Genomic DNA, 14,405 nt, shown 5'->3' with positions numbered 1-14,405 from the left:
CTCCCCTCTACCGCATGCGCATCTTTGCACCCAACCACGTAGTGGCCAAGTCCCGATTCTGGTATTTCGTGTCACAGCTGAAGAAGATGAAGAAGTCTTCAGGGGAGATTGTGTACTGTGGGCAGGTGAGCTGGGCTGCTGGGTTCCTGGAAGGAAGTCTTCAGGGTAGATTGTACACTATGGGCAGGTGAGCTGGGCTGCTGGGCTCTTGGAAGGAAGTCTTCAGGGGAGATTGTGTACTGTGGGCAGGTGAGCTGGGCTGCTGGGTTCCTGGAAGGAAGTCTTCCGGGGAGATTGTACTGTAGGCAGGTGAGCTGGGCTGCTGGGTTCCTGGAAGGAAGTCTTCCGGGGAGATTGTACTGTAGGCAGGTGAGCTGGGCTGCTGGGTTCCTGGAAGGAAGTCTTCCGGGGAGATTGTACTGTAGGCAGGTGAGCTGGGCTGCTGGGTTCCTGGAAGGAAGTCTTCCGGGGAGATTGTACTGTAGGCAGGTGAGCTGGGCTGCTGGGTTCCTGGAAGGAAGTCTTCCGGGGAGATTGTACTGTAGGCAGGTGAGCTGGGCTGCTGGGTTCCTGGAAGGAAGTCTTCCGGGGAGATTGTACTGTAGGCAGGTGAGCTGGGCTGCTGGGTTCCTGGAAGGAAGTCTTCCGGGGAGATTGTACTGTAGGCAGGTGAGCTGGGCTGCTGGGCTCCTGGAAGCCCCTCCCTGGCACCAGGCTTTACTTCTCCTCTCACCCCCCCCCCCCCCAGGTATTTGAGAAGTCACCACTGCGTGTCAAGAACTTCGGCATCTGGCTACGTTACGACTCCAGAAGTGGCACCCACAACATGTACCGCGAGTACCGAGACCTGACCACTGCTGGTGCCGTCACTCAGTGCTGTGAGTTCCTGCAGTCTTGCCATGGCCCCCCACCCCGAGCACCCCAACCCAAGAACCGCCGCTGCCTGTAGCTGCGGTTTAAGCAGTGGTGCACACAGCAAAGGTGCCTCGTCGCCTTTGGGGGTCTGCGAAGTGCCCCCCAGAGTGAATCGAGGGGCCCCACAGCCCAAGTCCCACCACCCTTAGCTGGTGGCTGACCCTCTCCCCTCCACCTCCAGATCGGGACATGGGCGCACGTCATCGTGCACGTGCACACTCCATCCAGATCATGAAGGTAGAGGAGATTGCAGCAGGCAAGTGCCGCCGACCAGCCGTCAAGCAGTTCCATGTGAGTGACCCCTTGAGGGCAGACTGACGCAGTGCTGCAGGTGGGCCACCATGCCTGGATGACCCCTGACACTCTCCTTTCCTCTGCAGGACTCGAAGATCAAGTTCCCACTGCCCCACCGGGTGCTGCGGCGCCAGCACAAGCCTCGCTTCACAACCAAGAGGCCTAACACCTTCTTCTAAACTGATTGCAAATAAACTCAATGTAGAGGCCTGGCTATGTGCTTTTGTGTCCTGCAGAGCTCCCGGGGGTCAGGGTGGGATCTGTTAGTGCCTCTGTTCATCCAGCAGAGCTAGGCTAGCCTGGAATTTTGTTCCTTCTGCCAGTGCAGCACCCCTGATGGGCCCGTGTACCTAGGCTTGGGACTGCTCCTGCCAGCCATCTCCAGGGCGCTGGCTTAGGTTTAAGGATTTAGGCACAAAGCTAATCCCACCCCAGGGGCCTGACCCAGCCCCTCTGCCTGCTAGAGCTAAGCTTGCTGGGTTGGGAGCAGGGCCAGCCAAGGTCCTGGTGACCTGAAATGGTCTCAGCATCCAGCTGGGTGTTGGGGATCAGATCCTGGCTTCCCCAAGTAGCCAGGTGGGACCTGGGTCAAGGGCCAGTTAGTATCCTGGAGAGCTATTGAGAGGAGACCACTGAGCCAGGCAGCATGGGTGCAGTTTGTGGGGGCATCAGAGCTCAAGAGTTGAAGGGCTCAGGTTGGATGGTGCTTATGGGACCACAGACCATGACTGCTGCCAAACCTGCTGGGTCGGGGGCAGTGGGAACCTTGGATCTTGGAGTTGCCTGGATGGATGTTGGTCCTCCCCTGCATGCAGGGCTCACCTGTGTGGCTGCTCCATCCTTTTCCCTGTCCTGAGTAGTGCATAAGAGGTTCCTGCCTACACCACCCCGTCAAGGAAGCAGAGCCTACAGGGAGTTGGGGTGGACTGTGCCAATACAAAGGGCCACCAGGCTAGAGTTGAGGTGCAGTGGCAGAACGCCAGTAGATACTGCAGACCTATGAGAACACCGGAGCTGAGAGGGCCAGCAGTTAAGAGCACTGGTGCTTCCAGGACTGGTTGCTGGGGATCCCAGTGGCTTCCAAGGGCGTTGCACATGCCTGTCAGCTTAAATAATACAGGCAGAACACCTGGGTGCCTGTCCCTGTGGAGATCTGGACATGTGCGCACAGCCTGCCTAGCTCAGGCCATAGAGCATTAGGCCCAGAACTCCAGAGGCTATAATGTAGCTGCTTGCCTGTTAGCTGTTATCCTGTCCCTGTCTGTTCTCAGTCCCACTTGGCCCCCAGAATTCCAGAACACAGTTCACCCTGCAGTTCCCACTACTCGGTCAACAGCCTTTAGAGAATTTTAGAGACCTCACTCTAATATCTCCTTTGTCTTCCCTGTTCCTTGGCAAGTTATCCAGCTGTCTGTCACCAAGCCTTGGGTGGCCAGCCACGGGTCTGGGTCTGGGGGTGGCTCTTAAGAGAAAGGTGGTTATCCCCTGAAATAATGACCAGCAGCTCTCCAAGGCTGCAGAACTTTTTTTTTTTAAGTCAAGGTCTCACTATATATGGCTGGCCTGGAATTTGTTATGTAGATCAGGCTGGCCTCCTCCAACTCAGATGTCTGCCTGCCTCTGCCTCTCAATTGCTTCTTTTAGAAAGAGAACAGAGGGGCTGGAGAGATGGTTCAGTAGTTAAGAGTATTGACTCCTTTTGCAGAGGACCTGGGTTTGAAAACCAGCACCTACATGGTGACTAAAAACTGTCCATAACTCCAGTTCCAGGGGAACCTGACACCTTCTGACCTCTGTGGGGAATGCATGACACAGATACACTCACATACATGCAAGCAATACACTTATAAAATAAAAATAATAAGCTGAAGGCTACATAACAAGAAACAGTGCCAGACAGGAGACATTTTCCTTTGAGTTGTTGGCCAGGGTAGTCCAAGAGACTCCCAAATTTACACAGGCTATTGCCACAGCCAACCCAGTTCTCCCAGCTGCTCCAGCTGTGCTCTAGGCCCCTGCTCTCCCAGTCCTGTGGTTGCTATCTCTCCTTCCTCCTTTAAAGAGGCTTATCTGCTGGCTGAATCAGTGCTGGAAACTGCTGAGGGCAACTGGGCTCAGCTGTAGGTCTCTACCAGGGGAGGGGAGGAAGCAGCCCTCCCCTTGGAGGCAGGGGTGACCAGACAAGGCCACCAGGTGGAGCCAGAGGTGCCTGAGGCCCTCCAAAGGTCACATAGACCTTTGGGGCCCTAGCCTGGGCTCAAACCCAGACACTGGAGTTGTCCCACCGCCCCCAGAGCAGCAGAGAAGGACCTCAGTGAGCTTCAGAGCCTCTAGTTGTATGGCCCCAAGTACACAGCTGCTCCTGGAACACCATCTTACCCTGATGGCCACCACCTGCTGATGTCCTTGTTCAGGACCAACCTGTTCACCAAGGTGTCAGTGAATGAAGGGAGTAACGGGAGCAAAGAACCAATGAAAGCCAGAGGAGGCAGGGTGCTCAGCCATACCCCAGCACCAGAGAAGCCAGGCAGCAGAATTGTCATAATTTGGAGGATAAGTGGAGCTGTATAGGGAGACCTTGTGGGAAGGTGTGGTGGCCTGCTCCCCTCGCCCTCTGGTGGGAGGCTGAGGAAGCAAGATCAGGAGTACTGGGACACGCTGCGCTGCAGGAGACTGCCTCCAAACAGAGCCAAGCTCCTCCTTTACAGAGACAGGCTCCTGTTTAAGAATGGAGAAACTAGGGGCTGGAGAGATGGGTTAGCAGTTAAGAACACTGTTCTTGCAGAAGACCTGGATTTGAATCCCAGCACCCACAAAACAGCTAACAGCTACCGGTAACTCCAGTTCCAGGATATCCAACAGCCTTTTCTGTCCTCCACGGGCATTGCATGATATGGGTGCACTTACCTACATGCAGGCAATACATGCATTCACATAAAAGAAAAATAATAAGTGAAACATTTTTTTAAAATGTTGAAACTAAGCCGGGTGTGGTGGCGCACACCTGTAGTCCCAGCGCTTGGGAGGCAGAGGCAGGGGGATCTCTGTGAGTTCAAGGCCAGCCTGGTCTACATAGTGAGTTCCAGGACAGCTGGGGCTACAGGGAGACCCTGCCTCAAAGACCATTGAAAAAAAAAAAAGGAGAAACTGAGTCTCAGACAAAAGGAGAAAATTCTCCAAGGCCGCTAATTACCCAGAGTCATCTGGAGGGCAAAGTTGGCCTGTTCTTTCCCCCTGATGCCTGGTAGGGGAGGGGCTCAAGGCGGGCTGAGATCCCGAAAGCAAAGTGCAGTGCTGTGGGGCACTGAACTTCCCATGGATCCCTGCACCCATATCCTGAGTGTCTTTCAAGGTCCTGCCCTCTCAACCTCCTTCCCTCCCTGTCTAAGATAGCCAGTGGGAGTCACAAGAAAGGAAGAAAGTTTGGGAGCACGCCCCTCCTCCACACCCCCCTTACACTCTCCCCAGCCTACCCGCCCTGGGCGGAAAGGGTGCGGGTCGTGCCCGCCTCCAAGGCCGGAGGCGGAGCCATGCTGACCCCGGAGCCCAATAAATTCCCAACCCGGAGCGCTCAGGGAAAGTGGACAGGCGGCGGGCAGGCGACCCGGAGTGATAGACCTAGGTAGCTGCAGAGAGCGAGGGTTCACCTAGCCTGGGTCCAGGCGAGCTGCCACCCCGCAGCCTCTCGTGCGCTCTGTCCCTCTGCACCATGGACGGCGCGGAGGCCGGGGCGCGGGCCACCTTCGGAGCCTGGGACTACGGGGTGTTCGCGGGCATGCTGCTGGTGTCCACCGGCATCGGGCTGTGGGTCGGCTTGGCCCGCGGCGGCCAGCGCAGCGCCGATGACTTCTTCACCGGGGGCCGCCGCCTGGCCGCGGTGCCGGTGGGACTATCTCTGGCTGCCAGCTTCATGTCGGCTGTGCAGGTGCTCGGGGTCCCCGCAGAGGCCGCGCGCTACGGACTCAAGTTCCTCTGGATGTGCGCGGGCCAGGTGCTCAACTCGCTGCTCACCGCGCTGCTCTTCCTGCCCATCTTCTACCGCCTGGGCCTCACCAGCACCTATCAGGTACCGGGACACGGGACCCGCTGCACTGCAAGGCGGGCCTGTGAGTCCGAAGGTTCTGGGAAGACGCCCGGGGCGCTGGGGCGAGGGGCAGGAAGGAGGAAGCGCAGAGCTGGTGTGCCCACACGGTGTGCAGGGCGAGGTGGCCTCCTGGGGATACCTGCCCCCGCATGCCCGGGACGCGCCATCCACCCGTGCGGGCAGGCGGGCTCTGGCTGCTCAGGGGTCCGACTCCTGCAGCAAGGCGCAGGGCCCCGTAGGTTTTTCCAGTGGTCCAGCAACCCTAGTGAACGTGTAATGGCGCACACCTGTCATCTCAGCATCTGGGAAGCTGAGGCAGGAGGATTGCTGCGAGTTCCAGGCCAGCCTGGGCTCCATAGGGAGAACCCGACTCAAAGAGTTCTGCGCGCTTAGCTGGGCACCCTGTGACCGTCCAACAACAGTAGTGACAATTTGATAGCCCACGCCTGTCCTCAGCTCTGAGGAAGTTGAAAGAGGGGGATTGCCGCAAGTTCTAGGCCAACTTGAAGACTCAGAAGAGTTCCGTGAGCTCAGCTTGGCACCCAGCAGGGAGGGCAGGGACCCTGAGGGTAGCTGAGGGACTCAGGACGCCGCCGTCACCTGCGCGGTGGTTCACACCATTTGCTCCCTCTGCAGTACCTGGAGCTGCGCTTCAGCCGGGCGGTGCGGCTCTGCGGAACGGGGCAGTACTTGGTGGCCACGGTGAGTCCTCGGCCACGCCCATGCCCACGCCCACATGCTCTGTGGTAGCCTTGTAGGCTCCTCCCACCCCTGTCCAGCCCGTCCCTTTCTGTGTAGTCCCGCCCTCTCCACCCAAGACGCCCACCCTACCCTATTGTCCCGCCCTCTTGTTTGTGCCGGTGATAACCCCAGATTCCCTTGCCCACGTTCCCACCAGGGCCTTCCGCCCATAGCCCAGCATGACAGACCAACCCCCACTCAGGGCTTCGCCCGCAGCCCCGTCTACTAGCCAAGATCCCTGCCTTGCCCTGATGCGCCACACTTACAGCTCCGCGGTCCACCCGCGGCCCAATTCCCATACAGGAGCCCCACCTACATACCTGTTGGCCCCTCCCACAAGCCCCCCGGAGTTCTAACTACCCTCCCGGGAGCGCCGCCCCCATCCAGCCCAGACACACCCTCCTGTCCAGCCCCACCGCTATCCTGCCTCAAACCGGATTCCTCAGCCTGACCCCGCCCCATCCTGACAAGCCACACCCATCTTCCCAGCTCCACCCCCATCCTGCCTAATTTGTGTTCCTAACCCCTGGCCCCTTCCTTGTTTAGCTCCGCCCCACTCTGCTAAGCCCCACTCTATCCTCCCAGATGCTGTACACTGGCATAGTGATCTACGCTCCTGCGCTCATCTTGAACCAAGGTCTGACTGGCGGGCAGGGCAGGGCCGGGACTGGAGCCCAGGCTAGACCTGTGGTCCTCTAAGACCAGTAGGCCAGCCTGACCGGAGGTGTGTTTTTGCAGTGACAGGGCTGGACATTTGGGCGTCTCTCCTGTCCACCGGAATCATTTGTACCTTGTACACTACCGTGGTGAGTGAACCTTGAACCCGGCCATGGGGGTCTCATGGGAGAGACTCTGGACCCGCCCCTCCTACCCGTCTCCAGTCGGGTGCCTGTAGAGATCTGAGGTGACGCAACCGGTGAGCCTCAGGTGAGGCTGGATCCAGGAGCTCAGCATGGCTCTTGCGTCGGTTCATCTCCCTGCTCCCTCAGCTCCGCCTTTTTCAGGTTCTCTGTTTCCAGCCAGGGCTGGCTGAATCCAGTCTGGCCTGCTCTGATCTGGGTCCCAAGGCCGGGCTGTGCCGTTTAAGGGGCGGCATGTTCTGATTGGGTGTTCCTGGAGCTGGAGTTGGAAGCCAGCTCAGGTTGCTGTGAAAGGAGTCTGAGTGGAGGTGCTGCTAAGAAAAACATCCCCAGGGCTGCCAGGGAGGCGAAGAAGAAGGGAAAGTGGATAGGGGAAATAGACGTAGCTACTCATCGGCCCAGCTCTGAGCAGGAGGGTTGTAAGCTCTAGGCCACCCTAGGCTACACAGGTTTAAAACATAAAAATAGTAGTGCTAGGGATCTGGAGGTGGCGCAGCAGTTAAGAGCACTGGTTGTTCTGGGAGAGGGGCACGGGTTGGATTCTCAGCACCCACATGGAGGCTAACAACTGTCAATAACTCCAGTTCCAGAGGATACGATGCCCTCTTCTGTCCTCCGAGGGCAGTGCACGACACGGGTGCACTTACACACATACAGGCAAAACACTCATACACATAAATATAATAAAATATTTTTAAATAGTAGTGATAATGATCGGTGCAGGCATATTTACTGCGATGGCCCAGCACTATGGTATCTCCTTTTTTTTTTTTTTGGCCTTTTTTTGAGACAGCTGTAGCCTGAGCTGGCCTGGATTCGCTATGGAGACCAGGCTGGCCTTGAACTCACAGAGATCCGCCTGCCTCTGCCTCCCAAGTGCTGGGACTAAAGGTGTGTGCCACCACGCCCAGCCGGCATCTCCTTTTTACCTATTATTTTACTTGATCCTTGGATCAACTGTGAAAAGGCATATTAACCTTATTTTACAGATGGGAAACTGAGGAAGTGGGCATTGGTCACCTACCCCACAGGAAGCCAGGCTGTCTCTGGCTCCCTGCTCTGTGCTGCCCCAGAGGCCCTGGATAGGCCACCTCCTGACAGGTGTCCCCCTCTCTGCCCCACTGTTCAGGGTGGCATGAAGGCTGTGGTCTGGACAGACGTGTTCCAGGTGGTGGTGATGCTCAGCGGCTTCTGGGTGATCCTGGCCCGAGGTGTCATGCTCACAGGGGGCCCCTGGACCACGCTGAAGCTGGCCCGGAACCATTCCCGGATCAACCTGATGGAGTGAGGAAAACTGCTTTAAGACCAGGCCTCACCCTGCAGACGTCTCAGGGAATAAGTTCAACCTAGAAAACACCTACTCACACTTGAAAACCCACTCCAAATTTTCCTTTAAGAATAGCCCTGTGTAACCTAGGGAGGGTGATGGGATGTGACATCCCCACATCACTGCTAACGTACCCATCCCATGCCCAGCTTTGACCCAGATCCTCGGAGTCGCTACACCTTCTGGACTTTTCTATTGGGCGGCACACTGGTGTGGCTCTCCATGTATGGTGTAAACCAGGCCCAAGTGCAGCGTTATGTGGCCTGCCGCACAGAAAGAAAGGCCAAGCTGTGAGTCTGCCGGGTGAGGGACCCACAAAAAGCCTTCCGGGACAGGTTGCCCCTCCCCCCCCACCTGAGGCTGCCCCTCTCTCCAGGGCCCTGCTCATCAACCAGCTCTGCCTCTTCCTCATCGTGATCAGTGCGGCCTGCTGTGGCATTGTCATGTTTGTCTTCTACAGAGATTGTGACCCTCTCCTCACTGGGCGAATCTCAGCCCCAGACCAGGTGAATCCCCCCAGACATCAAACTCTGTGCTCCCCACTTGGCCATTCCAGGGGTGGGTGGGAGCCTTTCAGAAGGTACACTCTGTGCAAAGGTCCTGAGGCAGGAAGATGAGCATGGGAAACAATAGGGAGTCACAGATAGTGTGTGGGCACAGAGTGGAGCATTCCAAACAAGTCAGAGACAAGCTAGGGGACGTCAAGGAAGAGATGAGACCACAGCCCAGCACAATCTGGTGGTTATAATAATAACAGTCACATTTTATTCCTTTTAGAAGGTTAGGGAGGATGGGGCTGGAGAGATGGTTCAGCAGTTAAGAGCACTGACTGCTCTTGCAGAGGACCTGGGTTCGATTCCCAGCACCTACATAGTGGCTATGAACTGTCCTTAACTCCAGTTCCAGGGGAATCCGAAGCCCTCTTCTGACCTCCGCAGGCATTGCACGACACGGGTGCACTCACATACATGCAGGCAAAACACTCATACACATAAAAATAATAAAATATTTTTTTAAAACACGGTTAATGGAGGTTGAGGCAGGATCTCATATAGCCCAGGCTGGCCCCCAACTCTCTATGTAGTCAAAGCTCGCCTGGGACTCTCAATCCTCCTACTCAGCATACCAAAAACAGTAAGAAAAGTTGTCTGCCTCGTGTAATGGGTGTTAGGGATTGACAGGTTAGATCAGACAGCAGCCCATGTCCCTGGGTGTCAAAGACATTGTCCTCCACAGTACATGCCTTTGCTCGTGTTGGACATCTTCGAGGACCTGCCTGGAGTCCCTGGGCTCTTCTTGGCCTGTGCCTATAGTGGCACTCTCAGGTGAGCATCCTGATTACTCTCGGCCTCAGCTCAGCACCCAGGCCTCTGGCTGTTCCCCTGGAGGATAGAATGTTCCAGGACTGTCCATCATTCAGGGCTCAGCTGGGCTCTGGTGGAGGCCACCAGACTGGATACTGTGCTGGGTGGCTGTGCCAGGCACAGGCAGCCTGGATGCATCCTGAGGCCATGTCCCTTGGCTCACATCCCCAGCACAGCATCTACCAGCATTAATGCCATGGCAGCTGTCACAGTGGAAGACCTCATTAAACCACGATGGCCACACCTAACACCCCGGAAGCTCATCTTCATATCCAAGGGGCTCTGTAAGTTTAGGGGACCAGGGTGGGGGGCCAGGGTGGTCCCTGGCGCTGACTGTATACTCCATCCCCTACAGCGCTCATCTACGGATCTGCCTGCCTCACAGTGGCTGCTCTATCCTCACTGCTGGGGGGCGGTGTCCTCCAGGTGAGAACCCAGCCCCACCCCAGATCCCATCATGAGGTCCCAACAGACCAAGGCTCAGAGAGGCAGGCACCTAGTAGACATGTGACAAGGGAGTTGCTTGGCATGATGATGGCACAGTCTGCCATCCAGCACTCAGGAGGCTTAGGCAGGAGGGTCAGGAGTTCAAGGCCAGCCTCAGATACTTAGCGAGATTGAGGCCAGCCTGGGCTACGTGCACGAGCCCCCTCACAGTCTTGGTCTAGCAGTCTTTAGGGAGAAACAGGATTAAGGAAACTGAGGAACAGAGGAACCTCAAGAGCCCAAGTCCCAGCAGTGCTGGCCAACCTTCCCTTCCCTGCAGGGCTCCTTCACCGTGATGGGGGTCATCAGTGGCCCGCTACTCGGAGCCTTTGCGCTGGGCATGCTGCTCCCAGCATGCAACACGCCTGTGAGTGTGTGTGTGTGGGAGGGTGGCTTCGGGGTGTGGTTCGGAAGCCCCAACCTCACTCTGGCCCTGTCCACAGGGCGTCCTCTCTGGGCTGGCTGCTGGCTTAGCTGTGTCCCTGTGGGTGGCCCTGGGGGCCATACTGTACCCACCTAGTGCAGAGATCATGGGAGTGCTACCTACCTCCACTGGTGGCTGCACAAACACCTCGGTCCTCCTGGACCCACATGGACCTGCCAACGCCTCCAGCAGGGTACCCAGGTGAGCAGGCTGGGGTACGGGAAGGGGGAGAGGACGGGAGGGGAAGAGAGGACAGGACTGCCAACCCAGGAGAGAACATTCCTGAGGGTGGAAATGGTATGTGCAAAGACTTGGGGGCCATATCTTTTTCTGAGGTTACGAGGGTTGGACGGACCTAAGCAGAGGATGAAAGTAGAGGAATTGGTTTCTATTTTATTCTTTTCTATTTTAATAATTAGTTGGTTTTGTTTGAGACAGGGTCTCATGTAGGCTAGGCTGGTCTAGAACTTCCATCTCCTTATGTAGACCAGGCTGGCCTCCATGTCATAGAGATCTGCCTGTGCCACCGTGTCCACCCATGAGTGTTTATTTTTTTCTGTAAGCATTCAATTCCATTTAATTACAAGATCAGTGGGCATCCATGGAGGGTTTAGTAGTCAGTAGCAGGGCAGAGGGCAAGCCGCTGCCATGCACAAAACAGGAAGGCTGGAGATGGAGACAGATGACCATGTCCTGTGCCCTCCTCTCCCACCTCCAGTTCTGGCATGGACACAGATCGACCTGCCCTGGCTGACACCTTCTATGCCATCTCCTATCTGTATTATGGGGCTCTGGGCACGCTGATCACCGTGTTGTGTGGCGCCTTCATCAGCTACTTGACCGGTAAGCGTGGGGCAGAAGCAGCCCTCAGGCCAGCTCGTCCATCCCTCTGCCTCAGCTCCCCACCCCAAGCAGGGAGAGGAAGGCGCACACTTGAGGCTGTGGCACTTGAGACAACCCTGCTCTGCACAGGGGTGACTCCTTCGAGAAGCAGAAACGGAGGCTGTTGACCGCCCGGTATCAGGAGCCCGTCCTTGCAAGGCCAAGGCGTGAGGGGCGCTGTCCGCGGTCCTGATGAACGCTTTCCTCTGTGGACACACTCCCCTGCCCTCCAGAAATTTGTTTGCTTGGTTGTTTATTCCGTTGAGGATGGGTCTCACTCTAGCCCAGGCTGACCTCAAACTCATGACAGTCTTCCTGCCTCAGCTTCCTGAGTGCTAGGGTGACAGGCCTGTGTCACACTCAACCCACATTTCACTTCATTTTTCTTTATATTTCCTTTTGAGGCAGTCTCGTGTAGCCCAGGCTGGCCTCTAATTCCCTATGTATCTAAAGCTGGCCTCGAACTCATCCTCCTGCCTCCACCTTCCAAGTGGTGGGATAACAAGTGTGCCCCACCATGCCTGCTTTATGTGGTGCTGGGGATGGACCTAGGGTTCTGTGCATGCCAGGCAGGCACTCTTCTCACTGAGCTACAAGCCCTCTACCCACGGAGCTGCAAGCACTGTACCAGCTAAGCTACAAGCACACTGAGCCATAAGCACTCTACCAAGCCTGGGCTCCACTTCTGCAATAGCAGAAGGCTCGTGCTGAGCCTTCCTCTCTAAAGATCCACTCTGGAGTCTCAGGTGTAACAGTGAGTGGACCCACATGCTGGTCACTCAGCCAGCTGAGATGGTGGCACATATTATTGCCCCAGCACTCAAAAGGCAGAGGCAGGAGGATTGCTATGAGTTCTAGGCTACAGAGTGAGATCCTGGCTGGGGGTGGGGATGCTGATGTGATGGCTCATGGCTGTCATCCCAGCACTTGCATGGAACAGTTAGGATTGTCCAGAGTCTGAAGTCAACCTGGGCTACAAAGCGATCCTGTCTCAAAAACAAGCAAAACTCAGGTAGGACAGCACAGGCCTGTCATCCCAGCCACTTGGGAAGCTGAGTCAGGAGGAACGCCTGGAGTTCCAGGGAAAACTAGGCTATACAGCATGAGACCATGTCTCAAAAGCAAAAACCTCTAAAGAAAAACCATGAAGATGAGGAAACTGGGTGGGCAGCCAGGGCTGGGGCGAGCACCACCCCTGAGTCCCTGTTTCCCCTATCCCTCAGGTCCCACCAAGCGCAGCTCCCTGGGCCCAGGACTGCTGTGGTGGGATCTGGCTCGCCAGACAGCGTCCGTGGCCCCGAAGGAAGGTGCAGCTACCCTAGAGGACAGCCTGGTGAAGGTGAGCTAGTGACTGGGGTTCTTGGGAGGTGGACACCAGGCAGGTTAGCTCCAGGGCTGGGTTGGGCCAGGCAGATTCCTCTCCAAAAGGTAGGCCCTTTCCCAGGAGCCAGCACAGTTGGACACTATTTTTATCATATCTGGTTTTTTTAGACAATAACTTCCTGCGTGTGGCAGAGGAAACTGGTTTCCCCTTAGGAGATGGCTTTGAGGGATTTTCTAAAAACAACATTGCTTAATTCATAACCTTACATAAGAAACAGGGGAGTTGGACTGGGGCCGAGTCGTGTGACTGCAGACCAAGGTACTGGGAGCTGTTGTCACCTGGGGCCCATTTCACTCCTGAGGGTCAGGAGTTCAAGGTCATCCTGGGCTACATAGTGAGTTTGAGGCTAGCCTGGACTACATGAGACTCCAACTAAAAAGTAATACACCTTTAATCCCAGCACTTGGGAGGTAGAGGTAGAGGATCTCTATGAGATCGAGGTCAGCCTGGTCTACATAGTAAGTTCCAGGCCAGCTGGGGCTACATCTCGAACAAATAAATAAGCAAATAAAACTAGGTGTTGAGCCAGGCATGGTAGTCCACATCTGGGATCCCAGCACTCTGGAAGCTGAGGCAGGAGTATTAATTACTGCAAGTTTGAGGCTAGCCTGGGATACTCAAAAAATAAAATAAAGATGGGTATGGTGGCACACAACTTTAATCCCAGCACTCAGAAGGCAGATCTGTGTGTGTTCCAGCCCAGCCTGGTCTACAGACTAAGTTCCAAGACATCCAGGGTAACATAGTAAGACCCTGTCTCAAAAAAAAAAAAATCAGGCTGAAGAGATGCATCACTGGTTAATAACATGGTTACTCTGGCAGAGAAACTTTAGTCCCAGCACTTGAGAGGCAGAGGCAGGTGGATCTCTGTGAGTTGGAGGTCTCCATAGTGAATCCAGGCCAGCTATGGCTACAGGGAAACTCTGTCTCAAAAAGATCAAATAAATAAATAAAATAAAAAATAAAAAAATAAAGGCTAGGGCCATAGTCCAGTTGGTAGAGCACTTGCCCAGCATGCACAAGCTTTCTGTTCCAGCCCTGATATGAATACGCACATCTATCATCCCAGTACTTGGGAGATGGAGGCAGGAGGATCAGGAGCTCAAGGTCATCTTGAACTACATAGGGAGTTCAAGGCCAGCCTGGGCTGCCTGTGATGAGTCTTAGGGCAGTAGATGGATGTGGGCTTTGGAGCGGAGGGTTGAGGAATGCTGGGACTCTGCACGTAGTCCCAGGTCCCCTGGGACTCCATCTGGGAAAGGGTGTCTGATGGGGTCACTTTTCTCCCAGGGTCCGGAAGACATTCCTGCTGGGACTAAGAAGCCCGCTGAGGCCCACCTACTGTCCCCGGGGCAGGACAGAGAGGCCACTGGCTCCTGGACTCTGGACAGCACCCTAGACGGTGGTAGAGACCTGCGGGAGTCCAACCTCTGAGGGTGGGGCTGCCAGGACAGAGTGTGGGGCAGGGGCCTCAGGAACACCCACTCTCATTGGCTGTTCAACATCATATGCAAATGAGATTGGGCTGGCATAGGTCCCAACTCCGGGAAGTCTCTTTACCCTGGCCCCTTTTCCAGGGCTCTGCAGGTCTAAGGAACTGCACCCCACCACTCCCAAAAACAAACCTCAGTTGTTCTCTATCCA

General features: G+C 55.8%; 2 protein-coding genes and 1 non-coding gene across 5 annotated transcripts in view; all 3 read left to right on the top strand.

Moving 5' to 3' along the window:
- The window catches only part of Rpl18a (ribosomal protein L18a), a 4,102-nt gene extending 2,679 nt beyond the window's left edge, over positions 1 to 1,423 (top strand). Inside the window, exons 3-6 of one of the 3 annotated variants that reach the window (XM_017795992.2) lie at positions 62 to 125; positions 749 to 878; positions 1,097 to 1,206; positions 1,296 to 1,423. In XM_017795992.2, the coding sequence (XP_017651481.1) occupies positions 62 to 125; positions 749 to 878; positions 1,097 to 1,206; positions 1,296 to 1,388 (397 nt within the window). In that variant the 3' untranslated portion in view covers positions 1,389 to 1,423. Of the gene's footprint in view, positions 1 to 6; positions 126 to 748; positions 879 to 1,096; positions 1,207 to 1,295 lie in introns of those variants that run through there. The other 2 variants (XM_008824578.2, XM_008824577.3) reach the window with 2 other exon arrangements.
- LOC115068685 lies at positions 914 to 1,045 on the top strand. The gene has a single exon (XR_003848019.1). It is a non-coding gene; the product is annotated as a small nucleolar RNA SNORA68 (small nucleolar RNA).
- A 3,495-nt stretch (positions 1,424 to 4,918) lies between the features above and the next one.
- On the top strand, positions 4,919 to 14,285 carry Slc5a5 (solute carrier family 5 member 5). The gene is made up of 15 exons (XM_008824574.2): positions 4,919 to 5,275; positions 5,930 to 5,995; positions 6,620 to 6,671; positions 6,773 to 6,840; positions 8,024 to 8,178; positions 8,371 to 8,511; positions 8,598 to 8,727; positions 9,458 to 9,546; positions 9,757 to 9,869; positions 9,941 to 10,011; positions 10,352 to 10,438; positions 10,515 to 10,696; positions 11,214 to 11,338; positions 12,601 to 12,716; positions 14,052 to 14,285. Exons 1-15 carry the CDS (start codon positions 4,919 to 4,921, stop codon positions 14,193 to 14,195), a joined length of 1,896 nt encoding a protein of 631 aa, XP_008822796.1. The 3' UTR covers positions 14,196 to 14,285.
- The last annotated feature ends 120 nt before the right edge of the window (positions 14,286 to 14,405 follow it).

This window comes from Nannospalax galili, unplaced genomic scaffold, assembly GCF_000622305.1.
Source record: "Nannospalax galili isolate Female #2095 unplaced genomic scaffold, S.galili_v1.0 scaffold529, whole genome shotgun sequence".
Taxonomy (NCBI): Eukaryota; Metazoa; Chordata; class Mammalia; order Rodentia; family Spalacidae; genus Nannospalax; species Nannospalax galili.
The sequence above is the reverse complement of the archived record's forward strand: the minus strand, read 5'-3'. Positions and strand labels throughout refer to the sequence as shown.

Excerpts from the sequence above, each read along its gene's own strand:
- Slc5a5 (XM_008824574.2), top strand. The coding sequence starts at position 4,919 with ATGGACGGCGCGGAGGCCGGGGCGCGGGCCACCTTCGGAGCCTGGGAC. Across the intron at positions 8,179-8,370 it reads TCCCGGATCAACCTGATGGA|CTTTGACCCAGATCCTCGGA; the intron begins GTGAGGAAAACT and ends TCCCATGCCCAG. Across the intron at positions 11,339-12,600 it reads CTTCATCAGCTACTTGACCG|GTCCCACCAAGCGCAGCTCC; the intron begins GTAAGCGTGGGG and ends CCTATCCCTCAG.